This window comes from Toxotes jaculatrix, chromosome 13 (assembly GCF_017976425.1).
Source record: "Toxotes jaculatrix isolate fToxJac2 chromosome 13, fToxJac2.pri, whole genome shotgun sequence".
Lineage (NCBI taxonomy): Eukaryota > Metazoa > Chordata > Actinopteri > Toxotidae > Toxotes > Toxotes jaculatrix.
Window position 1 is genome coordinate 1,407,553 of NC_054406.1, and position 27,232 is coordinate 1,434,784.

The 27,232-nt window shown below is 41.7% G+C and overlaps 1 protein-coding gene across 1 annotated transcript; it reads left to right on the forward strand.

Annotated features, from left to right (window-relative positions):
- Positions 1-3,975: 3,975 nt before the first annotated feature.
- LOC121192368 (venom phosphodiesterase 1) lies at positions 3,976-25,343 on the forward strand. The gene is made up of 25 exons (XM_041054033.1): positions 3,976-4,017; positions 4,676-4,763; positions 7,689-7,823; positions 8,106-8,231; positions 8,833-8,893; positions 9,201-9,298; positions 10,070-10,149; positions 11,326-11,445; positions 11,674-11,783; positions 14,591-14,656; positions 14,826-14,898; positions 16,299-16,407; positions 16,810-16,932; positions 17,146-17,177; positions 17,317-17,444; positions 17,781-17,850; positions 18,020-18,107; positions 18,249-18,421; positions 20,431-20,476; positions 20,939-21,093; positions 22,059-22,194; positions 22,600-22,677; positions 22,773-22,905; positions 23,059-23,215; positions 24,138-25,343. Exons 1-25 carry the CDS (start codon positions 3,976-3,978, stop codon positions 24,309-24,311), a joined length of 2,601 nt encoding a protein of 866 aa, XP_040909967.1. The 3' UTR covers positions 24,312-25,343.
- The last annotated feature ends 1,889 nt before the right edge of the window (positions 25,344-27,232 follow it).

A 27,232-nucleotide genomic window follows, 5' to 3' on the forward strand; every position in this document is an offset into this window, starting at 1 on the left:
CAAGCTGTAAGTGAAGACGTTTTATTCATGTGGTCTTTCGAATAAAAGCTGTAGAGAATTGAACTTTGAATGACTGGTACTAATTTCTTTTTCATTTAGTTGTAAGGAACAGTTCCTGCAGCATATCAGTTTACTTACTTTACTAATTTAAATCTAGTTTTTTTCTCTGAACAACATGTGGAGACTTTTTAACTTTTTGTAGTTCATCTGAAACCAGATGCTCCTGTTTCAGCATGAGCGCAGCAGTGACACACATTTGGCTTTCAGCTTATGTCATTTATTTGTAAATTATTGTAGTTTCTAGCACAATGTTATGATTTCCATTGAAAGTGGGTGAATTAACTTTGTACAGCTACAGGTAACATAAGCCAGATGTCAGTACCAGAGTGGTGACTAAGTTTGTACGTATTCAGCAGTTTCCAAGCAGATGGCCATAAGTTTGAACTTTACTCAAAGCTTGTTGTTGGTGTAAACGTCCCTAATCATAGTCAGACTTGTTTCTGTCATCCTCAAACAGTCCAACTCACTGGATACTCGGCTGTGTTCATTAACTTGCCAAGCAAATATGCAACATACAGAATTCTGCCTCAATTTTCCCCAAACCTCATTCAGCGAATGACCAAATTCTGCACAGTGAAAAGTAGTGATGGGGTATGTGCTTCCTGAACCTGCCGACGCAGCTCTGTAAGGAACAAACAGTATATCTGTTGGTAGGAGAACAGGATATAATCAAGTCTAGATGCTTTGTACACCCAGTCATCCTCACCAGGGGAGACACAGTCAGCACTGAGTCCGAACTGTTTATCAGGGCATCCATGCTGTGACTTTAAGCTTATTACGTTTTATTATCCCGTAAACTGGGGATTATTCTCTGCATTTTACCCACAGCAAGTGAACGAAACTCACTCCACAGATGCTGGGGCAGAGGGCTGGAGCTGTAAAGCATACTGCAGGTGGAGCTGAGGTGAAAATGTTCTCATTCTTCAGTATCTTTCAGTCTGATGGATGAACACAGGCAAACTCGACCTGTCTGAATGCACAGGCTGGAGGGGAAAGCTTCATGCCACAGAATACACTGATGGATTTTAGGCATTGGTGTTTCTTCCTCCAACTTTTTGTCTAGAGTTGGATTGTTGGCAGATACTTTAACTGATAACAGGCTAAGAGGCAGGTGGGTGGATGAACCGACAGGCAAGCAAACAAAAAAAACAGCTGCAGGCAACAAAATCACAGGAAAATGGAAAAATACTCGGCAGCAAAAACATGAGCACGTAGGACACGAGTCGATGAGCCGACAAGGACCAAAGGAAGGAAACTGATACAAACAGTCCAAGACTGTTGTGAATGAAGTGTAGGTGGGGAGAGTTTGAGTGAATGCAGGGTTGATAACGAATGGAAACAGGTGGGTGAATGGGCAGTCCTGTTCATGGGCAGGTGAACAGGAACAGGGAGGAAAGACTAAGGATATCTGATGCGTGAAAGGAGAATGGCAGATCTAAGGAGATAAGGAACGGAACGTGGCCCGGGAAACGTGAGCAGAGGCTTGAACTGAGCGGCCGACTCTAACAGGAGAGTCAACAAAATGCAGAACAGATTATTTCCATCCACAAAACCTGTTCTTGTTTGTGAACTGTTGAGACAACCTGGAATTTACAGGAAAGGTAATCAGTGTTTTTGTCCCATTATACTCAAGCACGTCGTAGGAGGTTAACCGCACAGTGTCCTGATGAGCGCTGTACAAAAACAACACCTCACGTCACTTTAAGGCAAGACGTGGAAAATCCTACCTCATCTGTCTGTTTATCTCATCTGCAGTGTAACAGATCCCGGCCTGTCACGGCCATGGCTTGGAAACATTGTCACGAAACACTTTAACCAAGATCTAATCTAGAGTAAATGTCCCCTCTTTACGAGATCCTTTCTCAGATGGTTCCTGGCTCAAACAATGACTTTTCTCTGCTAAGTGTACGTGAGGCATCACAGTTACTAAAACCTCTGCTGTTACTAATGTTTTGCACGTAATGAATGAGAGAGATTCTATTGTTTCCTATTCATGACTAAGCACACAGATGCCTCCATTCATCCGGAAACACTTGCTGCCATTGTTTAAATACTCTGGAGTTATACCACAACAGGTCGCATTTGCCAAGAATGAATATGAGCCAGAGCTCGTATAGAGTAAAATCTGAGCTTAGGCTCAGCTCAGATTGTTTGTACTCTATTATACTGCAAAGTCCTGGAAATCATTTTCTCTGTTCCTATAGTTTGTGGAGTCCAACTGTTGTAAAATAAAATAAAACAAACCTCACAGCCTGTTGGTTGAATCTGTGAACAGCTGCAGATAGGAAGGCAGAGGAAAGGCAGAAAGCACAATGAGATGAGGAGTAGATGTTTATTTACCAAACATGCATCAGTGGATTGGCTTTGAGGCACAAAATTTGCTTGTGAGTCACCTATCGGGCGAAGGGCCATAGCTGGTCTTTCAGAACACAAATAAACACATCTGTCTCCAGACATGCCCGCATGTTTCTTCATACAAACGAAAAGATTTCCCCAAGTCTTAAGACTCAGACTGGGGATAATAGTGCGTGTAAAGGTGAAGGCCAGTGAAGAAAGGGCTCCTGAAACATCCACAATAGTGAAAATTCTCGTCTAAGTCATTGTTTTTCAAAACTCGGTTTCTAGACAGTTTATCTCACAGCTGGTGTTAGTGTGACAACATCGTGGTGTTGTTCTTGACCTTAAATATAGACTCACCAAGCACTTTATCAGGAACACCTTGCTAACAATGGGGGCATTAGTAATACTAATAATATCCCTTGGGTCTCATGGATTGTTGGAGCTGTTGGAAACCTTCCTTTGAGATTCTGCTCCGTGCTGCCATGATTCATCACATCAGTCATGCTGCTAATCTGCTCCGTCACATCCCAAATATGTTCTGCTGGATTCAGACCTGGTGACTGAAGAGGCCGCTGAAGTTCACTGAACTCAGTGTCATGTTGATGAAACCAGTTTTGTGACATGGAGCATTATCCTGCTGGAAGTCGCCATTAGAAGATGGTCAGCTGTGACCATAAAGGGATGAACATGGTCAGCAACAATACTCTCAACAATACCGCCAGGTGTCTCTGTCCTCAGAGCTGCTTCTCACTGGATGTTTTTTGGTTTTTTGGCTCCACCTTGAGTTAAACTCTAGAGACTGTTATGTATGAAAATCCCAGGAGATCAGCAGCTTCAGTACCAGAACCAGAACCAGAACCAGCAGGTCTGACAAGGCAGCTAACAATGCCAAAACGACAGGCCCACTGTCTTTGTGGGGTGATACATACTCAATATTGCGTTACTTTACTTTACTGCAGTGACAGCTAAAGGAAGTTTGTCAGTTCAAAGTCCTGATTTTTCATAATTCAAAACATAATTAGAGCTTATCAAGTGAAGCTATTTGTCATAGTTCCAAGCTCAAGGTTGCTGATGGCACCGTTAAAAGCTTGTACGATCCCATCTTTGATAGAGCAAATGCCCAGTTCCTGCCAGACTCAAGGTATGAGTCAACATTTCGCATCATCTCAGCATCATCAAACGTCCATTACCGGCTACAGTTACCGGTACTACAGCTGCAGCTTATCTTAACACTTGTCAAACCAATAAACATCTCCAAGTTGTCAGCTGTTACTGATATTCACAGCAATGAGAGACTCACATTTGCAGTTTGAATCTCTACATGTTAGCTAAGCTATCTTAGCTAACCATTACCCACCCCTTGCCACCTTTTCATCTCACGTGTATCAGGTAAGTTTCAAAAGGTGTCAACAGGATCATCACCTGTGGCTTGACAGACTGAAAACACAGAAACGTGAGGTTATCTCCTCCTTCAGGGAATCAGTTACTTATCTATCGTTCACACCTGGTCCAGAGGTCACTGCTGCGATATTTCTGTGCACTGTGAGAGCGTATGACTGGCACATTCGTGGCAGCATGGGGCTGGTGAAGGAGTCGCAGAGAAAGAAGAAGATCATTGTAAGTACCGGGTTTTGGTTCTGAGTTGATGGGGACAGCTATGTTACAGAGTCAGAGGCCTTTGGAGTTTAACTGGATGCAACACGTTTTGGTGGGCACAGTTATTAACCTCTGCTGAGAGCAGACTGATTCTGAACTCCTGAACCTCAGCAGACTGGTTGCAATAGACCACTCTTTGAATTTTCACAGTTTTACAGTGGATGCAGCTTTAAGATCATTTGTATGTGTTGGCTTTAGAAGCATCACAGAAACAGTAAACTGTCATGTCATGTCATGTCATGTCATCATCTGCTGCTTACCCTGAGATACTGAGTCTCGTGCTCTACCAGCTGAGCTAACCGGGCGGCACAGTAAACTGTAGTAGTGACATTTGTGTCACCACACAGGAATGTGAAAGACATCACAGGTTGCTTTACACTCCAGTCTGACAGGTCGGTGTGTTATGTAACACGTCTTTTAATTGAATGAGAGTATCTCGTGTCACAACCTGTGCTCGTCTTGTTATAACTACGCACTGACCTTTGACAGACATTTACTGGTTATGCATCGGAGAGAAAACTGTGAGGATTAGTTGGCAGCTTTATATTGCAATTGCGTCAGCGCACACTCTAAAGAAACTGACTTTTGTGTTCCATGTTTGTGTGTGTGTTTGTCACAGATTGGTGTCTTGGCTTTATCAATTGTGACCCTAATCCTTGGTCTTGGACTCGGCCTTGGATTGGACTTGCAGAGGTGTCGAAACAAAGGTGCTGTCAGACCCAAACACACAGAGACATGTCTCTGCAGGCTCACATACATTTTCACTGTCCTCAAAAGCAGTTTTCCATAAATTAGAACAAACTCATCTCCTCGCTGGGACATTTAGAAGCATGATTTGTACTTTGTAGAAAAAACATCCATGTTGGGGAGACCATTCAGAACATAGCATGATTCTAAACAGAAAACACAGAAGCCCACAGCAGAGTCACTGCGGGTCTGATCATGTTACGGCTTCCTGAAGCTGCCACTAGATGTAACTCACGTAGCTTTTGAACATTTCCTGGTGAACAACAGTCCTTAGAGATGCATTGACATGTAATGGGAGAACAGAACCTCCTTTCTTACCGTAACCCCCCGTTTTACTTACACAATAGCAGAAAGATAAACTGTCCAGCTCATCGGCAGTACATGTGTTCAAATGTTATTAAGTGCAGTATCAGACAAACCTGACATTCAGGTCTGAATCATTTGAGCAGCACGTGACATGGATGACACAGTAACAGTAATACCTCAGCCGATCATTTGTCATTCACAGTATGTTTGATTAATGTCTTTTAATCAGCTCTTTGAGTGGCTCAGAGGAGGCGGTGACTCATACTAGACTGGAATTTTGGCCACAGGCAGCTGTAAAGAATGAAGAGGTTTCCTTTGGCTGTGCTTTTGTGATTATAAGCCTCAGAGATCATTTGTTTTGAGCTTACGGACATACGTATCAATGTCCTGAGTCAAAGCTGATACCATTGTGCACATTACCACAAGTTTTCATTTGGTTTCATGGCTCAGTGGACGACTATGGGTGCCTTATCCTACAGGTGAGACAGACAGGCTTGACTAGTGTTTTGAGGCAGAGATATGAGTCTATGACAGGTAGGGGGAGGGAGACATATGGGAGGCAGCCAGGCTGGAGGGTGCAGACGAGGTCCCAGTGCGACAAAGACACAGCATGAGGAGGGGCAGGGTTCCAGTGATACAGGGAGTCTTGGTCAGGGGACAAGTTGAGCTGGTGATCCTGATGCAGAGAAGAGAGAGCAGTATCAGAATCCAACAGGTGTCAGGGCATGAGTTCAAAGACACTCTAGGAACAAGGATTACCACACTGAGTGTGCCGAGCAGGCAAACTGGCAAAGCGTGGGGTGCAGAACTGATCTGAAGAGGTGGCAGGAAGGGAAGGAGAAATGAGAAATACTTTGTCATGTTGTTGTCATTTTTCCATGAGACTCGAAAGCTTCCTTTTCCGTTTCTTTCTGCAGGTGATTCACACCTGTGTGTCAGGCACGTGACATCACATGAGAGTTGTGTGACTTGAAATGTGACGTATGAGCGTGTGTCACGTGACAAACTCTCTGTGAAACCCCCACCTTACAAAACTGTGAGCACATGATGAGATTTAAATCCTGGATCATCCAGGACATGTCCGTCCTAAAGTTAGAGTTGAAAACCACTGTACAGCTGTACTTGAATTTTACTTCAAGAAAAATCATATAATCTGGGAAATAATTATACTATTTCTAAAAATAGTATAACTATTTTTAGAATTAAAGTTCTGTTGAATACATTACCAATATGAAGTTGTAAAAGTAACTTCAAGAAAAGTTCAGAAATAGTTTGATCCACATATTTCAACCAAATAACAGGTTACCTGAGAAAACATTTAACTGCATATAGCTGCGATTTTATTTCTGGAAAGTATTTCAATGAAAAGTTGTGATATTTTGAGAATATTCAATTTCCTTTAAATATTAAATATTTTCAGACAATTTTAACAAGTCCAAGTCACATTATTGCTGGAATAAAATTGTTGAAATATGAGAATGGTGGTAATATTAATAAATAACATATTACATTACTTATTTGATATTTTCATAAACGACTGTTTGATTGAGTTATGGCTGAACTTGAGACATGCGGCGTCGACTTGCCTTGATATTTATTTTGAACTGGGTGTCAGGTATCACCTGTGGTTTGAGGCTCAGATGGAACATTTCCTCCATTTCTTAAAATATGTTCATGTGAAATGGTTGGTGATGTTGTGTATAACAAATCTCATTAAAAACCCAAACCAACAGTGTATCCAACCAACTACATTTTTCGGTGTCTCAAAGCCTGATATGTCTAATTTCCTCTGTGCCGTAGAACTCAGTTATTTCCAGAAACACATCTGTGCCGCATTGTTTTATTGGGTGACATGTTCCTTTGTCATACACTGTAGTTTATTTGGCTCAGTCCCACAGTCAACAGAAAGTCTGAACAAAGAATAAGTCAGGTCATGTTCTAGATTCTTCTTTTGGCCAACAAACCACATGAAAAGACTAAAACCAACAATGAATAGGTCTTAGTAACAAGCACTGTTTGTATATTCAGTCTGATATATCGTCTTCCTCTGTGCCACAGGGCTCCATCAAAAACACAGCCAACCGCAGTGTTCCTTCGTTACCATGAACACACACACTGTAGTTTATTTTGTCTCATGCACTATCCTGTCCAAAATGCTCACTAGAGCCCCAAATGTGGATTAATCCGCCGCTGAAAATAGTCCCAGACAAATGCACGGTTTCCTCCTCTTTGAGAAATGCTTGATAAACACCACAGTGACCAGCTGTTTGAGGAGATTACTCAGCCTTTTTTTAAAAAAATGAAACCATAAATCTGTGAGCTGTTTTCATACCTACAATGGGAATCACTGGGCTTGAAGCTGAGAGCCACAGACAGGGCAGGGAAATAAGACAGATGGACATACACGTTCTTGGTTTTGGGATTCCTTGACATTGAGAAAAATTGCAAAAAACAAGCCCTATCCATTATTTGTAAATTAATAGTAATAATAATTTGAGAACTGGGGTCTGATTGTACTGTAATCACGCCTATGAAGAAATCCTGTGTGACAATACTTGCCATTGTCCTGTCTGTTCCAGTCGTCCCGCACACGTCCTGCAGGAATCGGTGCTACGAGCCTTACGACGGCGACATCCCTGGATGCAGATGTGACGAGAACTGTGTCGCCAGCAACAACTGCTGCTATGACTACTATGACATCTGCACCGTTCCAAGTGAGACACCGTTAGAACCACGCACGCGTCCTCTTACCTGGTTAAGTTCAACACCTGTTAGTGATCTGGATGAGCAGTCGTTCATCCTGAGGCATCCACAGCTGATCTGATGATGACGATCACTGTTTTAGTTTAGTCTTTTTTTTCCCTACTTTTCTCCATCACGGTTGTTGACTTACTTCGTATCCTGTGGATTACACAACTTCAGGTGTTTAAACATAAGCTTGAAATTTATGATCAGATGCATGTGTTTTACCTGAAATCCGTAACTGTTCCCTTCAGCCCAGCAGTGGGAATGCACCAAGTTGCGCTGTGGGGAGAAGAGGCTGACTGAGAGCAGATGTCACTGCTCCGATGACTGTCTGTCCGCAGGAGACTGCTGCACAAATTACAAAATTGTCTGCCATGGTGAGAATGGGAGGAGCCGAGAAACATGGACAAGGACAAACAAAGATAAGACACAAGTAGATTAAAACAGTCAAAATGAGACAAGGTTGGACGAGATGAAAAGCGGTTAGTCATAAGAAACTGTTAACAAACCATACGAAACAGTGTTGGTGTTAATTAAAAGCTGAAACCTGTACATTATGTAGGTGAACTGTTGGAAATGACTTAGATCTAACTGAGAGTGGCCTGAGGCACCACATGTGGTGTTACTCAAACCAGACATCAGTGCACTCTGACCGTTAAAGCTCTGAGAAATGTTTGTCTGAGCACGTGATACATGGAGAGCCACTTTAGGTCAAACACGGCTGCATTTTAGTGAGATTTGTCACGACATGGCTGAACTCCTTGTTTGGGCTTTAGCTGTGTGTTTAGGAGGATGAAGGTATGATCCTACCCAGGCCGTCGTCACTGCTTCAGATGTGAACACAAAATTTGACTGATTTGATTTTATAGATGCAAAGATATCAGGTAAATCTCTGACTGCCAGTGCAGATCTAGTTAACATCTGAAATATTTATTAACTGTTGTTATATGATGTGTATTTTTTTCCACCCTGCTGTAGGAGAGGAAGAGTGGGTGAAGGATGAGTGTGAAGACTTGTCAGTGCACTCGTGTCCAGAACGGTAAGAATCGACGCAGAATCTGGAAATGCTCCTGCATAATGCAGTGTCTGTTCCACAGCTCTGCATTTGTGCTTTTTAACTGTTAACTCTGGAAAACTCGGGAGGATTGTTATCGGTTATTGATCCTTCACAGAATAAAACTACAGACAACATGTTTTTGTGTGATTGTGCTGTTTGGCAAGGTGGGTTTTCACACACTCACAGTCAGCTTGATCCTGTGGATCCTAAATTTAGATCCCAGTTGATGTTTTTAGATGGCGAACTGAGGAAAATGGAGAGTGAAATTCACTTATTTTTCCCTTCATAGCTTTAAGCAGCAGCCGCTGCTCCTCATCTCTTTGGATGGACTCAGGGCTGAGTACCTGCACACATGGAGCGCTCTCATCCCGGTGCTGGACAAACTCAGTGAGTGTTCACCTCATTAAACTCAGCTCCCCTTTTACTGAGGGGCAAAAATAAATGTCTAATAGAATAATGAGGTACTGGCTCCTCTTATTGCATACAGTAGACCTATAACTGTTAGGTCTGTTTGTTAAGGAAGGACAAAAGCAGTGAATCTACAGTCCTCTTGCAGATTCCTCGTATTTCTGAGCGTTTCCAAGTGAAGTCTTACGTTTGTAGCTTTGCTTCCTCTCAGATGTCCTTTGGTTTCAGGCCATTAAGCTATTAAATTATATGTAAATGGCCCGGGAAGATAAAACTTGCTTGACAGGTAATCCGTCTCTGTAATGATTTGGCCTGGTTTGCTTTGTTGCGTAATAATTCAGCTACAACAAAAACTGTTGGCGCTTTCTGAACTGCTCTGTCATCTGTCTTGAGAGTTTGGGGTTTCCAAGTGACAGTTCAAACTCTCAGTGACTCATGACATAGGATTCTTTACAAACAATAATGTCAAAAGCGGTTGAGCCGTTTGTTTGGTCCCGAGATGTTTAACTTCTGAACTCTGAATCATTTCTGAACAAATGAACATTTTTGGCTGAGACAGCAAAACGCCTTCAGTAAGTGCAGAGGCATCCAAGTGAGCATGTGCCAATCCACAAGTCGGGCAATGACGCACACACCCTTGTTATGAAGAGGCCTTTAATGAATGAAATGCTCTCCAGCACAGCGCTCCCAGTTGAACATGATGCTCAGGCAGCAGATAATGTGTTTTGTCTTCTGTTCTTTATGTGACAGGGAAGTGTGGAACCTCTGCTCCTTACATGCAGGCAGCGTTTCCCAGCAAAACTTTCCCCAACCACTACACCATTGTTACGGTAAAGACACAAGGCACTTACCCTGCGTCACATGGAGCAATATGTACATGCATGCAATCACACACACATGCAGAAAAAAAAAGATTTGTTGTTTTCAAGTTAAAGGACTGTGGCTTGAAAAAAAGTTCTAATCTCGTTCCCTGCAAGCAGACGTTTGCAGATGAAAAGCACTGCAGACTGAAACTAAAAGCATTAACCGCTGCTGTTGAGGATTTTCCTGGGAAGTTCAGCCACATCATTTGTGTTGCTGCTTTCAGCCGGTAACCCTTTTAAAGCCATGCTGGCTCTGGGGATGGCAGTGTCAGTCTGTCAGTCCTGTCTGTGGTCCAAACTTAAGTATTTCTATTACTATTGGACGACTTGCAGTAAAATTTACTGTACATGAACCCACCAGGATGAATGGATGAACGGTAACAACTTTAATGATCAATTAATGAAAACGAATTTTTCTTTCTTTAGGTCTTTAGTTAGTATTAGGCTCATAAGTTTTATTAGTAGGCCCTAAAAACATTAGCTCCCTGTGTGTGTGTAGGATAGCTGCCTGAGCCAGCTGGCCCATTCCCAGCAGAGGCCTTAGCAGCCGTGCTTATAATGGGGATCCTTAGAAAATAAGATTGACAGGGCGACTGGTCGAGGAAGCTGCTTGACATTAGCATGTTAACTTGGCATTGTGAACATGTTCGCTCACACGACTGATGAACAGTTTGTTTTGAATTGTACTTTCAGAGCTAATGTTTAAGATTTTTACACAACATGCTGATAAACGTGAAACTTTCTGAATATTTCTAAAAACAAATCAACAGGATGGACTCTGCTACTCTGTATTTACGCTATCGTGGGACAAACTAACGTCGGCTGAAATATCTCAGCTGTGTCAGACAATCCAAGAACTGCCTCTGGAAAAAAAGGCTCAGTATAAACCAGACAAGTGAAAACCAGCCAAAATGCATTGTTTTCCTGCTGAGTAAGAGTTTACTGACTTCACTGAGTATCTCTGTGGCAGGCAGTTTTCCCATATGATCAGTTAGGTGCATCACTTCACCCGATCACAAACCAGCGACTGACAGGAAACATTTACGCATGTGTTTAATAGAGAAACTGATTCATATCAAAAGAAGTGTCACCAACATCCCCCCCCCCCCCCCCCCCCCCCCCTCCTCTCCCTTTCACTCTCAGGGTCTCTATCCAGAGTCCAATGGCTTGATCGACAACACCATGTATGATCCGGTGTTTGATGCCACCTTCAGTCTGTCCAGTCCAGAGAAAGAGAACCCGGACTGGTACCTCGGACAACCTGTAAGTCTTGTGAGGTCTGATAAATCAAAAATCACTGACCTGCTGATGCAGACTGGATGATGAACTGTTGAAGAGTTAACTCAGTATAAATGCGTTATAAGTGTTTGATTTTAGTTAAATATTGAATGAATAACTGCTACTGTCAGATTTTGTAGAAGGCAGATTGATATAATCAGACAATAAGTCTCATGTTTCAGTAAAAATCCTATGCCCTGTTTGTGTCTTCAGATTTGGCACACAGCAAAGTACCAGGGGCTGAAGTCTGGGACTTTCTTCTGGCCGGGATCAGATGTCAAAATCAACGGCAGCTTCCCAAACATCTACCAACCTTACAACGGGTAAGAACGTCAAGAATGTGAATTTTGAGTTTTTACAATTCACTACAGACACTTGTTATGCACCATTGTCAGAGAACAGGCAGCGTAATGACCCATACTGTATGTGGGTAAACAGCCCACAGCCTTCACTTTTATTTAAAGCAGCACACCGTGCTCTGTGCAAATTAATAACAAAGATAATAATACAGCTATGAAATGAGGCTATACCAAAAAAAAAAAAATCGAATGAACAAAAACATCCTCAGCTGAAACGTTAAATTATTAACTTAACGAGTCCAGGCCCATTATCAAGATAGTAATATGCCCTTACATGGGCTGGTGCATAACAGATGTACACTCTGCTTTGGTTACTGGGTATACTGGGACACCTACAACGCTGAGTAAGTAAAGCAAGTGTTGCAATAGATCATTTGTTGCTCTTTTATCTGAGTCACATATTGTGTTCTGTGAAGCAATATCAGTACATTTACAGTGATAGTGATACTGATGCTGGACAGGGAACGGCTGATAATGCCAAACATATTTATGGTCCGATCAAAGCGATCAGTGCCGTAACAGGTTCTCAGATCATAAAGTGCTTCAGCACAAAACTGATTTTGCAGCATGATCAGAAAGAGTGTTTTTATCGCTGCGTGGGAGAGTAAATGTGAGTTTCGGTGCACACTTCATGCTAAGGGCATTACTTTTCACACTCCTCCCTGTGATGGTATCACTGGATAAAGGTGTGGTTATGTGTCTTCTTCTGGATGCTGTGAGCGGTTTACGTGAACTCAGTGGCTCCTCCTTGGCTTCAGTTCATTTATCCACACGAGAGCAATGATATTCACGCCCTAAATGTGCATTAGACCATGTGCTTGGATTGTTAAAACAGAGCCTCACAACTCAGTTGTTTAGTAAATTTCCACTGCAAGAGGCAATAGTACTATAACAACCACACAGAGGCAGCTTCTTCAGAGGGAATCCTGGAACTGTTTGTTTGGGTTAGCAGCACTTCTGGTCTGCTGAACTGGTGTCAAACCCAGTGAAGAAGAGTCCATCATGACCAGGAAAAGGTCACAGGAACTGGTATCAGATTCCACTTTTTAAGAAACTATGTTGACTCCCTAAACAAAGTCAGATATGTTTTAAAAATGATGATTTTGGTAGAATAAGGCTGCATAAATAATTAGTTAGTTAGTTAAATTAGTCTGTCCCTCAACATTTCATTCTGATTTATGACTTCCCTGTCACCATGGCTCCAAATCCCTCGGTTATTATTGAAGGAAGCAGGAAATAGAGCATTTGTTGGGGACTATTTTCAGCAGCGGATTAATCCACATTTGGTACTCTAGTGAGTGGTTTGGCCGGAGGGCAGTGTGTGTGTGTGTGTGTGTGTGTGTGTGTGGGATCAAAATAAACTAGAGAGTGTGTGTTCATAGCAGCAAAGGAACATGTCACTCAGTGCAACAGTGTGATTCACTGTGTTTTTGATGGGACTCTGTGGCACAGAGGAAGACGATGTCTCAGGTTTTGAACACACAGGCATTACTTGTTAGTAAGTCACATCCATTGTATAAACAGTTCTAAGTAAAAGTATGTGAACCCTTTGAATCACCTGGATTTCTGCATAAATTTGTCATAAAATGTGTATTGACAAATATAATGTGCCTAAAATAATAACACAACAAAGATTCTGATCTTTCAACTAAGACTGAACTATTTGGAAAGAACACGCAGCTCTACAGTTGGTGTAAAAAGGCCACTGCATTTCATCATGAAAACATCATCCCAACCATAAAGTATGGTGGAGGAAGCTTTCATGCATAGTGGTCACTACAGTTGTTCAAAAGCTGTTCTCTTGTATATGCATGGGCTTTATTGTTATAGTTGCATATCAACCAACAGATGCCATGATGCCGCATGCACACGAAAAACAAGTCTGCATGCAGTGTCTTGTGAGCTGGATGCTTTGCCAATTGCCATACAAGATGGATGGGAAGTGGAGATGAGCAGGACATGATTATGTGAGAGGACGATCGTAAATCAGAGGGGAGACAGAGCATGTGTACACCTGCAGACAATGTTGTGAGGAAACATCAGATTAAAAATGTTTTTATTTCATAGTTTTCACGCAGAATGGTCACTGAGGTTTTCATAATTCATGCATGAAAGGGTTAAGATAGTAATATGAGGGTTCACATCTGTTTACTTCTGAGGAAAGCAGCAGAGCTACAGCTGAATTAGTCACAGCAGTTAGAAAGAAATATGTTACTGCTTTAAAATACTTCAGCTTCTAGAGAAGATCTCAAGTTAGTTCTTCTTGGCTCTGGATTAAAGATATAAATCTGAAAACAGGTTCAGTAAAAGTTCACAGCTGCACCCCAAAACGCATCGCTGACATCAGTTTTAATGGGACCATGAGGGAGTCTTTGGTGAAGACACATCAGCTGTTACGTGTGATTGGAAAAAAATGAGATCTAATAGTTTAACGAACCAGTAAACCGTCGGTGTCTGATAAGCCTTAGAGCGTGAATGAATCACAGACTGGACTTCCAGTCACACCCACAGCAATGGAACAATGGAGCCGCTGGCATTTTTTTAGTACAGGCCTGGTTTCACACGGTTTATCCCAGATATCCTGCTGCCTGGAATGAGTGAGAACACTAACGAATTTAACACTGAACTCACACCAAATTACCACAGTTTGTGCATCACATGACTTTTTTTTTAAATTGGTCTGTGTAACTATAAAAATACAACAAAGCTGTCTTACCTACTGTTTGTTTCTGCTGCCTTTTGAATCAGCCTCTCTCTCATTTGTTCTTCAGTAAAGTGCCATTTGAAGAAAGAGTATTCACTGTGCTGAAGTGGCTGCAGCTGCCAGATGATGAAAGGTTGGTTCCTTTTATTCAGTAACATACATGCAGATATTTCCTCAGGCACTGGTTCAGTTTGATTCTCTGGGATGATAGAGGATGACTTTTTGAATTTTACTTTACTTTTTGCAGTGTTCTTAATTGAACATTAATGCCACGTCTCAGTTAAACCCACCTTTCCCTCTAGGCCAGACTTCTTCACTTTGTATCTGGAGGAGCCTGATAAGTCTGGACACAGCTTTGGTCCTGTCAGCGGAGGCGTAAGTTCACCTGACTCACTCATCAGACAATGACAAAACAAAACAAAATACAGAAATCAATGGTTATGTGATTGAAACATCTCATAATGTAACTGCAGTGCAGACCCTTTAACCTCACATCACAACAAATAATTACAGATAAAGCTTCTTATAGCACAATCAAAAAGTCTGAAGTCCATTTATAGACCGCAGATAAAAGATCTCCATAAAGACTGAATGATACCTCTAATGACACCATTAAAATCACATCAGCAGAGTTCACTCTTCATGAGACCAGTCATGTGCTGAACTTTGGAAGTTTTATATAAAGTGCCGACACACGTACGCGGATCTACTCTGCTGCACACACAGTGTTTAAATCTGTGTCAGAAGTGTTTTCAGTGGTAAAACCTCGTCACTTCACTTCATCCTTATTTTCAATCAAGGTATAATCTGGATAATGATATCTGATCACAGGCCCGCCCCTGTCGAACACTGTGTTTGACCTCAGAGCAGGAAGTGCTGCATGCAACACTTAGTGCTCTATTACTGAGATCAGGATGGAACCAGTGTAGTGTCCGCCTTCTTCTTCAGGAGAAATTTAGATTCAGTGTGTTGCATCTCAGTGGAGGATGGTATGGTGAAAGCCCTCCCCACACTCTGAATGTTCCACTGCATCTGTGTCATACATCTCCAGGTTCTGGTAGGAGTCACTGCTCTCCCGAACTGGTGTTTCTCACTGTGTCAACAGGATGCAGGCGCAACTCTTCAATGCATTTTCCATGAGATAATATTTCCTTTTGTAAGAGCTTTAAGTGAGGGAAATCCTCTCTGGTGTTGTGTCACCTTGCTTCAGTTTCAAGCTGAAACTTCCGAACCCGAAGTCAACTTTACTTTACAGCTCACCCTTTCAGTAATCCCCAGCATGTGTGTGGGCACAAGGTAATCAAAATGCCAGAGGGAACTGAAACTGTGGGGCTGTACAGGGTCTTGTCATCCTACTTTATCTGGAATAAACCCTCTGCATCTCTTGGCAGTCACGTCCAGCTGTTGAAGCATCTACATCCTGTTTTTCCTGTAGCATGTTCTGTAAGAGCAGACAAAGTTTAGGTTTATTGTTGTTCATCCACAAGATCACAGTGAGTGAAACATCAGATGAAAACGACAAACCTTTTGATAGCTCACAGCTGCAGTCAAGAACTCTTCTCTCTTCTATTCTGCAGTTAGTGGGGAAGGTACACATTTTGACAAAGATAAAATCTTTCAAGAAATTTTGTCAAAGCATAATTTAGAATAGAATAAGGATTTTATATCCATTCCTTTCTACATTATATCTGAAGTTAATGAGCGGTTTCTGTGGGAAAAGATGAAATGTTTTCTCAGCTGCTGAACTTTTGTTCTGTTTCTCTTGTTTCCTCCAGCTGATTGAAGCGATCCAGGGCGTGGATGAGATCATCGGTCAGCTCATGAATGGCCTCAAGCAGATCGGCCTGCACCGCTGTCTCAACATCATCATTGTGGCCGATCATGGTAACACACAACATTCAGTAACATGGCTTTGGAAGGATTTTTCTCTGTCACATCCATTTTTTGTCGGGTCGGCTGATGAAAGAGCAGCTCATTTACAAACCTCTGTGCCACAAGAAAGACGGTCGTTTTTAAGTGAACACAGATACAGTGAAAAGGCAATTTGGCAGTGTTATAACATGTTGTTATAACATGTATGTTTCCCACCCAAGTCTTCTTACCAGTGCCTGTGCACTTGTCCATAAACACTGGCAAAACTGCAGTGTAACGAAACGTAGAATATGTGTGACTGTCTGCTGAAGAATGAAGCGTGTCATGGCATGTTCTTTTTAGGTCCTAAGAAGAGAGATGTGGTCAGCAGCATGTAAGACTTCATTAGAGAGTTAAATATAACTGCTGTTCCAGGTATGGAGGAGACGAGCTGTGACAGGAAGGAGGTGCTGCAGGAGCTGGTGGGAGACATCAGCAACTACTATGTCACTGAGGGGCCGTTTGGACGGATCAGAGCCAGAACCAAAGACACAGTCTGTGAGTAAATACACGCGAGCAACATGCAATCAGAGTAACAAGAGATGTGTAAAATAGAGTATTTACAATATAAAACGTTAAAGGTACAAAACAGTAAAAACTGACTGTGTACATATTTACACAATGATGACACATTCTACACCTCTCAGGTCTGGGCAGGTGTAACAACAACTCGTATAGCTGTTACTGACTTCTCTCTTATCTTTTCAACAGTTGACTCAGCTGGACTCGTTGCTAACATGACTGTAAGTGTTCAGTGTTCTCACCAACGCCTGCATGTTCAGCTGCTTACAAAAACAGCTCATTCCGAAACACAGAGACATTTTAAAGTTTTTGTGTTACTTTCACATTTGACAACCTTTCATTATGTATGTCTGATTTCAGTGTAAGAAATCAGACCAAAAGATCAGCCCATACCTGAAGTCCAACCTGCCGAGGCGCCTCCACTATGCCAACAGCCGTCGCATCGAAGACGTCAGCGTCCTGGTCGACCCAAAATGGCTGTTTGAGAGGTATCCATCGTTCATCGTCAGTTTGTCTGTGTGCATGGGGAACACCAAGCCCAAGTGTGTCCCAGGCCGCTGATCAAACTCCTAACTAGGTTCAGCAGAGGGCACCAAGCAGAGGGAACAATGCAGTGAAGTGCCTGGGAGGTGCATGAGCCACTCGGACACTTCAGATCACACAGAATGCTCCTCAGCATTGATCACTGCTGGAGTTTACAGCGCTGATGTTGATCTAATCTTCCCGACCAAAGGAGTTTGCTCCCTCAAACTCTGAACACTCAGCTTTTCAGCGTATGTAAGAGAGCGATCTGACTGATTTTCAACCCCGCTGTGTCTCCACAGATACCCCGGATCTCTCACATTCTGCTCTGGTGGCACTCATGGCTATGACAATGATGTTGAGAGCATGCATGTGAGCACTGAGGATTCCTGTTTTTTTCTTTCTTGCATATCAGCAGTCAGCAGTAATGTCTACAGAATACCTTCCTCTAAAATTCAGAGAAAATTTATCTATAACGTTGCAAAATTAAAAACTCAGAACTTAAATAAATGTTTGCAATTTCTTCCTCCTTGTCTTTCAGGCGATGTTTGTCAGTTATGGACCCAAGTTTCAGAACAAAACAGAGATTGAACCCTTCTCAAACATCGAGCTGTACAATCTCATGTGTGGTGAGTTCCTGGCCGTTTTGACAGACGTGTGACAAATTCCCCTTAACGGTCAACCGTAATATAAACTGCACACAATCTGCAGTTACAAAACACGCAAAGCGGATGTGGTCCTCAAAACTGAACCATCACTGTCCCACGCAGACGTGCTGGAGATCTTTCCCACTGAAAATAACGGGACCCATGGCAGCATGAACCACGTCCTGAGGCAACCCTACTACACACCAGTGCCCCCTGCAGAGCTGAGCGGGCCTGCTGGGTGTCCGCTGCTCAGCCTCGACCCTGAAGACAGCCTGGGATGCTCCTGTCCTGCCCTGGTGGGTATTACTACGCTAAAGTATTGTAGATTGTACCTCAGACTTATCATGACCTAGAGATGATAGCGACATAGCAGTGGGTCTCATTAACAAACCTTAGTGGCATTTCCCAACCATCTACCTTCCAAAGTAAACAACAACAATAATAACAATATTAATGATAACAATAATAAATTTACCATGAGCCATATGATGAAATCATCTTATTAACACTTTCATCACCAAATCACCAGGCTGAATTTATATCAGACAAAAACCAACCATTTTCAAAACATGATGAAAAATATAAAGATAACAACAAAGAACACTAATGTTTTTATCTGCTGCAGTTTTTCAGCACAAACTATGATAAGAATCTATGAGCATCATTTATGAGTGGTCCTAACTTTATTCCCTCTAATGAGCATGTGCTTATAAGGAAACAATGATGACTGCCGCAAAAGTTATTGGTGCTTTCAAAGTGAGAACAAACGTTCAATGAATGAGGCCGAAACTGAAGTTAGAATAATGTCTTCTCATGAAGAAGGGATGATTTAAGATAAGGTAAGAGCACGTTATTCATCCCAGTGGAAAACTGGAGTAGAATTAGTGCAGACTCGTGACTTTTCAGCTTTTCTCTTCAGTTGTTGAACTTTAATGATGCCCAGATTATCTGTCGCTTGGCTTGGTTAAACATGCAGAAACACCACATTGGTCCTCCTAAGAAATGTATCATCAACAACACTTGGTATGTGTCATGTTTAGTTCTAAAGAAATCGCTTTCAGGCAAGTTCTAACAGCACCAACATGTGATTCTCACTAATAAGCCATAAATTCCTGGCACGATGGGAAACAAACAGCTGAGGAGCTCCATCTCACTATTTCACCACTGAATACCTCTGACATCGAACCCGAACCGGTGCAATGGTGAGTCACCGTAGCATCCACTGTGCAGCCCTGCCCAGAAGGTGTGAATGTAACCACAGCTGAAGCTCTTGGCAGGCAACCATCACCACCATCACCACCACCACCACCACCACCACCATCTGCTCCTGGCAAGAAATCATGCTTACACAGCAGCTTTAATAAAAGTATAAAAAGTATGGACATTTTTATATTTAGTTTTTCCACCTGAGGATGAGCTTTTAAAAGTATTTTAATAGTTTTTATTTTGGCCTTCACCACTAAGCACGGTTGTTTTTCCATGGCACATGGTTACTGTGCAGTGGGTATCCATGGTAATGTACCATCTATTATATACAACACTATTGCAAGCTAAAGCCACATCCATAACCAGCTTCTGAAAACTGCAACAGATTTGGAAAAACAAGCACATGCCTTCATCACATTGCATCGTACTGTTTGTCTATAATTTACTAAATGTCTCAATCCCAAACACATCACTGGTACGTTGCAACAGAAGCTGCTACTGTTGACCTCTGCTGACTATCCAGAAACGGTTCAGTGGTGTTTCTGCCACAGACCGCAGACTGAATGTCTGGCTGCATTTAGTTCAAAAACAGTCTGCCCCCCCCCACCGGCTGTCTCCGCACCAGGAAGAGAAATCGTCTCAGCCCGTCAGTCCGTTTGATAACAACCACCAGCTGGATTCTCTTTATCTTTCCTGCTGCCCTGCCCATGCATTATGTTTTGGGTCTCTCATGTTTTAACACCTGTTACCTTGTGGAAAACAGCCCGTCAGGTGGGTCAGTCAGGGAAAGAAATCCTCAGTGATCTGCAGCAGTTGGAAAGTAAAGTTAAACATCTGTTCCTGTGACTGCTGCTTAGATAAGGTAACACACAGCTCTCCATACGTTGGCAGAAAGCACAGGTTTCCATTTTTCTCTCAGCGAGGATTCAGTACATTGTGAAATCATTGTATATTTTTTCATGTACAGTTCCAATAATCTGTCTTTGCTGCTTCTAAACACACAACTTTCACTTGAAACCGTACTGTAATGTTAGTTTACAGAGGCCTTTTATTTTATTTACCTCTAACTGCATATGTTTCTCTCTCTCTCTCTCCTCAGAGCGGAAATGCTGTCAACAGCCGTCTGAACCTGACTGCAGAACAAGGTGAGGAGCTTTAACTTCTGTGTTTTTGTTTTTAAATAAAAGAACATGACACACTGAGGATCTGTTTCCTCTTCTGCACCATAAATGTCTCTAAGTTGCGTCATTTGTGTTTTTATTTTATATTTCATATTCTGTATATTTTTTGTTTCTAGATCACTTCCTTAAAATTTTGTCAGTTTTTTTCAGCCATGACCTGAAATGCACTGTGAAGAAACTGTTTGCATCCTCATTTGTGCAGTGTTTCACAGTTTTTCCTGCAGTGCTGTACTAAATTTATGTCTTTTGCACACAACACGCTGCTACTTTCCAGCATCGTCAGAGGTTCCACTGGTTAGACGACGTAATGAGAGCAGAAATCACCAGTCAGCAGTCAAAATCTTTGTACCAGGGTCACCGTCGGCTGCTCCTGTAAAGTTCACGATGAAGGTGATGCTAAATGAACTGCACTCTTCCTCCTCTCAGAGTTCACTGCAGAGAAGAAGCACATGCTCTTTGGTCGTCCTCGGATGCTGCAGCCCGACCAGAGTTACTGCATCCTCCACCAGGAGGGATTCATCAGCGCCTACAGCAGCAAAACCCTGATGCCTCTGTGGAGCTCCTTCACCATCGACAAACCGGTAAGTGTGTCAGGGCTGATGAGAAAGCATTGAGGGGCAGGGCTTTCCACAGACGGAGCAAAGGAAGCAGTTGTTAAGATATCTGACAAACAAACAAACAAACAAACAAACAAACAAACAAACAAACAAACAAACAAACAAACAAACAAACAAACAACAACAACAACCAAAAAAACAACAACACTGGACTGAAAATGAGCATAAAACCTCATCAAACATGATGTTTGGATTCTTCCTCTTAGTCCTTCCTTCATATACTGTAATATCAACAGGTAAATCAACATGGTTGGCTGGTTCCCTTATGAATCACTGATAGTGTGCTGCGCCCACACTGCAGATCATGGACTGATAGCATGTAAAGTAAAAGCTTTCAGAACAGCCACACCCAGTTTAAATCGTTTAACTTTTAAAGCTAAAGAACTACGTTATTTGACCTAAAACACTCCAAGAGCTGTTTTTTCACTGTTTGTTGTTTGTATCAACATATTTGTGACTTGCCAAATACAGAAAATTAGCTGTATATATAAATAAATAAAATAAAACAGGGCAGGGCACAAATGTAAACAAAAAACAAAACAAAAACTATGAATCTGTGAAAGTACAGTACCAGTAACACCTTAAAAGTTAGACAGACGACGCGGCCTGTCATCGTGGATATTTGGCCTTGTGGTCTGTCCACCCACGTGTTTTTTTTTTCGTGCTTTCCTACCGTGTTGATGGAGCTTGCTCAGTTGTCATGGAGACGGATCTGTTGACATGCAGGCCCAGTAAATCACTTCTGTTTTTCCCAGTGAACCTGGGACTTTGGGTCTGGGAGTCTGGGAATGTGAAAGTTTCTGTCTTATTACTTGTTCCACTGTTTTCACAATCTAATGAAAACATTTTAGTCTCATGCGCTTTTAGGGACCAACTGATTGATTCTGATATAACCGTGAACTGAAGCACGAACTCTCCCACTCATGCAGATGAACTTGGACCCACTGTTGCCAGTGACATCAGACTGTTTGAGGGCAGATGTCAGACTTCCGGCATCACAGAGTCCGAGATGTGACCAGTATGATGCAGCTGGGAACCTGACGCATGCCTTCCTGTACCCACCTAGTGCGTAGCACTTAAATGACACACACAAAAAACCCCACATCGACACACACTACTACTCAGCTGCAACACACACATCCTCTGTCTCACTATTTCTCTACATCAGTGCTTCCACAGTTTCAGCTCATCCATTCATTGTGTCAGAAGATTTACATTCATGCAACATCAGTGTTTCACACAGTTATTTGAATGTAAATGCGCTGACTATAAATTCACTACTTTCAATTTCTTTTCTTTTTTGGCTGCAATTGTTTTTTCTGCAGTTTGCACTGAAAAATTCAAACTCCATACTCGCGATCTTTTAAGAAAGGAAATTATTCCCATGAAAATCTGTGGATTTTACAAGGCTTGGTACTCTTACCATGTTACCACATCCAAAAACCGCTGTGTCGTGTGGTGTTTTTACAGACCTGAATGTCACAGTGGACCAGCAGTATGATGCTCTACTGATGAGTAATGTGGTACCAATGTACCCCGAGTTTAAGAGTAAGTTATACAGTTACTGGATGTCAAATTCATAAACTCACTTTTTCGAACATCGACCTTCAGTTTCATTTTTATTTCTCCTCTCCATCTTGCAGAGATCTGGCACTACTTCCACAGCACCCTGTTAATTAAATATGCTTCCATTTACAACGGCATAAACGTGGTGATGGGCCCTGTCTTCGATTACAACTACGACGGCCGGTACGACACTCCGGACCAGATCCAGCAGTAAGTTGGAAGATGAATTTTTATGATTATTACTTTTTTCTACATTTTGTTTTACACCAAAAACAATTAATTCAGTTTTATCTTTGTTTAACTGGAGGAAATTCTGGCCTTCGTTGATGACTAAGACTGTGTGGGCTTTTTGTGTGATTCAAGGTTTGTGTCCGGCACCAACATCTCCATACCCACACATTACTTTGCGATGCTAACCAGCTGCAGGGACTCGGCCCAACCAGTGACCAACTGTGACAGCAAACTACAGACCGTGTCCTTCCTGCTGCCTCACAGACCCAACAATTCAGAAAGCTGCAAAGTAAGAAGCCACAACCTTCCCCTTTTTAAGATGATGCTTCATTGACTCGGCACTGTTCAGTCTTCAGTATCACATTTCCCAGTTAACAACATCAGAGTACTAGCAAAGATGAAACTGAGAATTGAAATGAAATTTTGACCACACTGGAAGACAAAGGAAGATGCAGTGTCCAGTCGAGCACGAGTGAATGACTCAGTTCATTTGGAAAAATCAAATGAAAAGAAGGTACCAGTGAATTAAAAGCAGCATTTTGCATTCAAAAGACTCCAAGTGTCCAAAATAGAGAGGCTTCATCCTCAGGGGAGCATGAATGTGCTCTGTACTTTCTATAGTAATCTGTCCATTAGATTCTGATATTTATATACATGAAGTGCAAACTTTAGTCTGATGGTGGCCACGCAAGAAAGGTAAAGGGATCACCCACAACATTAAGGTAAATCATCTTGAGATCATGAATACCTGCAGCAAATTTTATGGAAACTGGGAAGGTAGTTGGAGAGATAACTCATCAAAGGCCAAAATGTTAGTGGAATGGAAATATTGGCTTAATAGTGGCACTGGAGGAAAAGTCAGGGAGTTACCAAAATCCTATGGAATCATCCTCTGGAGACCATGAATGTCTGTACCAAGTTTTATGCCAATCTGGCCAGAAATTTTTGGACAGGATCCAGTCAGAACTTATTGAGATGTTTTAATGGACAAAAGTGTTGGACAGACAGAAAAACCAGCTGGTGAAGTGACATGATGCTTTTAGTGAAGTAAAAGGTGAGAATCACTACTGTATTACAGGACCACACAGTTATTTTTAAAACAGGAAGCAACAGAAAGCAGAAGCTACACTCATCACAGACTGTTCTTTTTTTTCTGACCTTTGTCAAATTTGAAATAATCGTTGTCACTTTTGCCAATGTTGCATCGACAGAGTACAGACGATGAATCTCTTTGGGTGGAGGATCACATGTGGTTTCATCAGGCACGAGTCAGAGACGTTGAGTGGATCACAGGACTGGACTTTTACCAGGACGTCAATCAACCAATCGCAGAGCTGCTGAGTTTGAAGACCCGCCCCACAGCCGCCATTCACAGAAAACAGTGAAAAATTCACCCCCACATAGAACAAATAATAATCTACTGATCTTAAGTCAGTGTAAACTTAACTAAATATGGTTTAAACGCCACTGTAATTATGTGGTGCCTCTGAGTTTGCAGCCTTTTTTAGGCAATGATCTAAAGTGTGTTTTGTCACTGGTTGATTCACCACCTTACATATGATTTCTGAGTAAACACAACACTGTAGGCGGCATATGAGGTAAACAACCACAAGCTGAGTAATGAAAAATGCTCTGTAATACTGATCTGTGCCTGCAGTGTTCGTAGGTTTTCCACTACTTTATATATTTTTATATGTTGTTGATAAGAATAAGTATCTATGATACTGATGATAATTAGCATTAGTTCATGTTGATGCATACTGTATTTGCATTTGTATGATATATATTTTTGATGATGAATGGGCAGAAACAGATATAAAACAGCAGTAAAAACAGTAAGTGTGCAGGTGCATTCACTTTGTTGAAGTAATGAGATTTCCTCTGCAGGGACCAGTTAGTAAACAGGTTTTCCATGAACCGCTTGTTTGTTACTCAAATTAAGACTTTTGCACAGGATGCACCTGTTTTTTCTCACTCTAATCTTTGACAGGCAAATAGACAAAAATAGAACTAACTGAATGGAAAATACCCAGAGGTTTCAAGTGTACAGTGCAGCAGGAATGGGCACAGAGAAAGAGTGAGCACAGAGCTGAGGGTTTACATTCACTTCTTTATCACTAATGGTTTCTTGGATACTGGAGATGTTGAAGTAAATGGATGGATCAACAAAACTACAGGACATAAACATGGAACACAGCTCTCCGTACAAACAGTATATATATACATATATATAAAGTTAATTTCCTGATAACTTTTCTTTTGTGATCTTTTGTGCCAAAGAGCAGATGTGCTTCTGAGTCATCTTGGTGTTTGAGTGAATGTTTCTTTCTCCTGCTCTGTAACTTACAACTGTATTTTTCAACTACAGAGTTTCATAAATAGCGTGGGCGTTTCCTTCTAAAGCAGAAAAGAGGAGAAAGAATAATAATGACGGGGTTATTTTAATTTTGCCTTTTTGCATGACTCACTCGCTGTCGTAGTCCAACCCTTTACAAACGAGCTCACGTAGCTCTCAGCACAGGGGTCTGAGGTTTGTGTTCCTTTGGTATCTGTGTGAGTAGGTGGGTGTGAGAGTGAAACAGCAAGTAAAACCAAAAGCTGCTGAAAAAGGAGCATGCTGACTCCTCATCTGTGCATTCAGGAGGTGACTCGTGCGACTAAAGTGATGTGATTCGGACACGGTCATCTTCTCAGCAGTTTTCTGGCCTATTGCTTCAGTGGAAACAGAAATAACACGAGGTTAAAAATACTCTGTTACGAGTTGAACGCTTCTTAAATTAAAGTGTTATCTGCACTGAAATGTAATTTAATATAAAACACAGGAAAAATGTGAAGAAATATCTAATACATATAGAGAGAAGCTATTAATTTCATTGGTCAGTGCATTTTATTATATGAAATACAGCCGTCACAGACGAGAGGTCGCTTCTTGGAAAGCCTCTGAGAAAGGATCTATTTTATTCATCCACATTAAAGGTTCCACTTGTTCTGCGTTTATTTGAGAAATGATGCCAGCAGTAGTTTATTGAATCTCAGGGAACGACTTAAGGTAAGCTGTAAATATCGTGTTGAATTTTTCCATTGCATGTAAAATCAATGATGACATGTTTCCCAGCATGTTTAGTTTGGATTTTTATTTCCCATCATCGGCCCTAAAGCTAAAGCCCTAGAGCTTTTTAAAAAGTACAAATGTGTATAGAAACAACTACAATGCCAATGACTCAAACTGCAGACTGCAGACATGCATGGTGCTCAGAGGATGAACCCTGCTTTCACTTATCCAGTGGAATATCCCAACATCTACCTGATGGAACGCCACAAAATTTGGTGCAGACATTCATGTTCCCCTCAGGATGAAACGTGATAACTTTAGTGATTTGTCCGACAGTTTTATTAGTGACCAAAACGCCTGCAAAACTCATGGCAAGTTGTAGTTAGTACATGCTAAAAGTACCAGAGCCGCAGCCAGACGTCCTTTATACTAAATATCGTGAAAAACATTTCACCACTTAATGTCACACTTGAGCTCGGAATAATTGTCATGGGATAATTGTTGAAAAGGTCTTTTCTGTCTGTATAAAGCATAAAAGCACTGACCTGTGCGGAGCCACACACATTTAAAACTGCAGCTGACAGGATGCTGGTCATACATTTTCGATTTGAATTCTTTCTGTAACTCGCTGCACCAACAGATTTACCATAAGACTGTGGATCCCCTCAAACTCAAAGGTCTGTTGTTTTCAGAGGAGCTCAGGTCTCTTTTAGGGGAGCTACGCTCCCAGGTGTAACTCTGCTTTAAACTCTTAAACTTCTTAATGGGCGTGACTTTGTTTCAGCTCTGAAGAGGGTCTTTGTTCTTTGTTCCATGTTCTGCTGCATTTGTATTTTCCTTTGAGGCTTTAGATAAGTGGTCTCATTTTCTGATTAGCTATTTCCTATAAATGAGTGTTTTGGAGTATAACAGCCTACCCTCTTGTCTCTTTGCCTCCTCTGCCTCTTTTTTCTCTGTTCAACTCTTACAGCTGAGTTTCTCTGGGACAAACTTTAGTGTTTACAAGGGTTTTTTTTTTTTTAAAGAGTACCCACCAGGTCAAACTCTGCACACTAAGGAAAACAAAAACAACCTCTCTTTGAGCCCTAAAGTGAACACCCGTTTATACTTACTCTTGCTCTGGATCAGTTTTTCTGCTCTGGATTTGTTTTGGTTTAGGTTGCTTGGTGCCCCCATTATTAATGATAATTCAATTCAATTCAGTTTTATTTATATAGCGCCTTCCACAATCCACAAAAATTGTCTCAGAGTGCT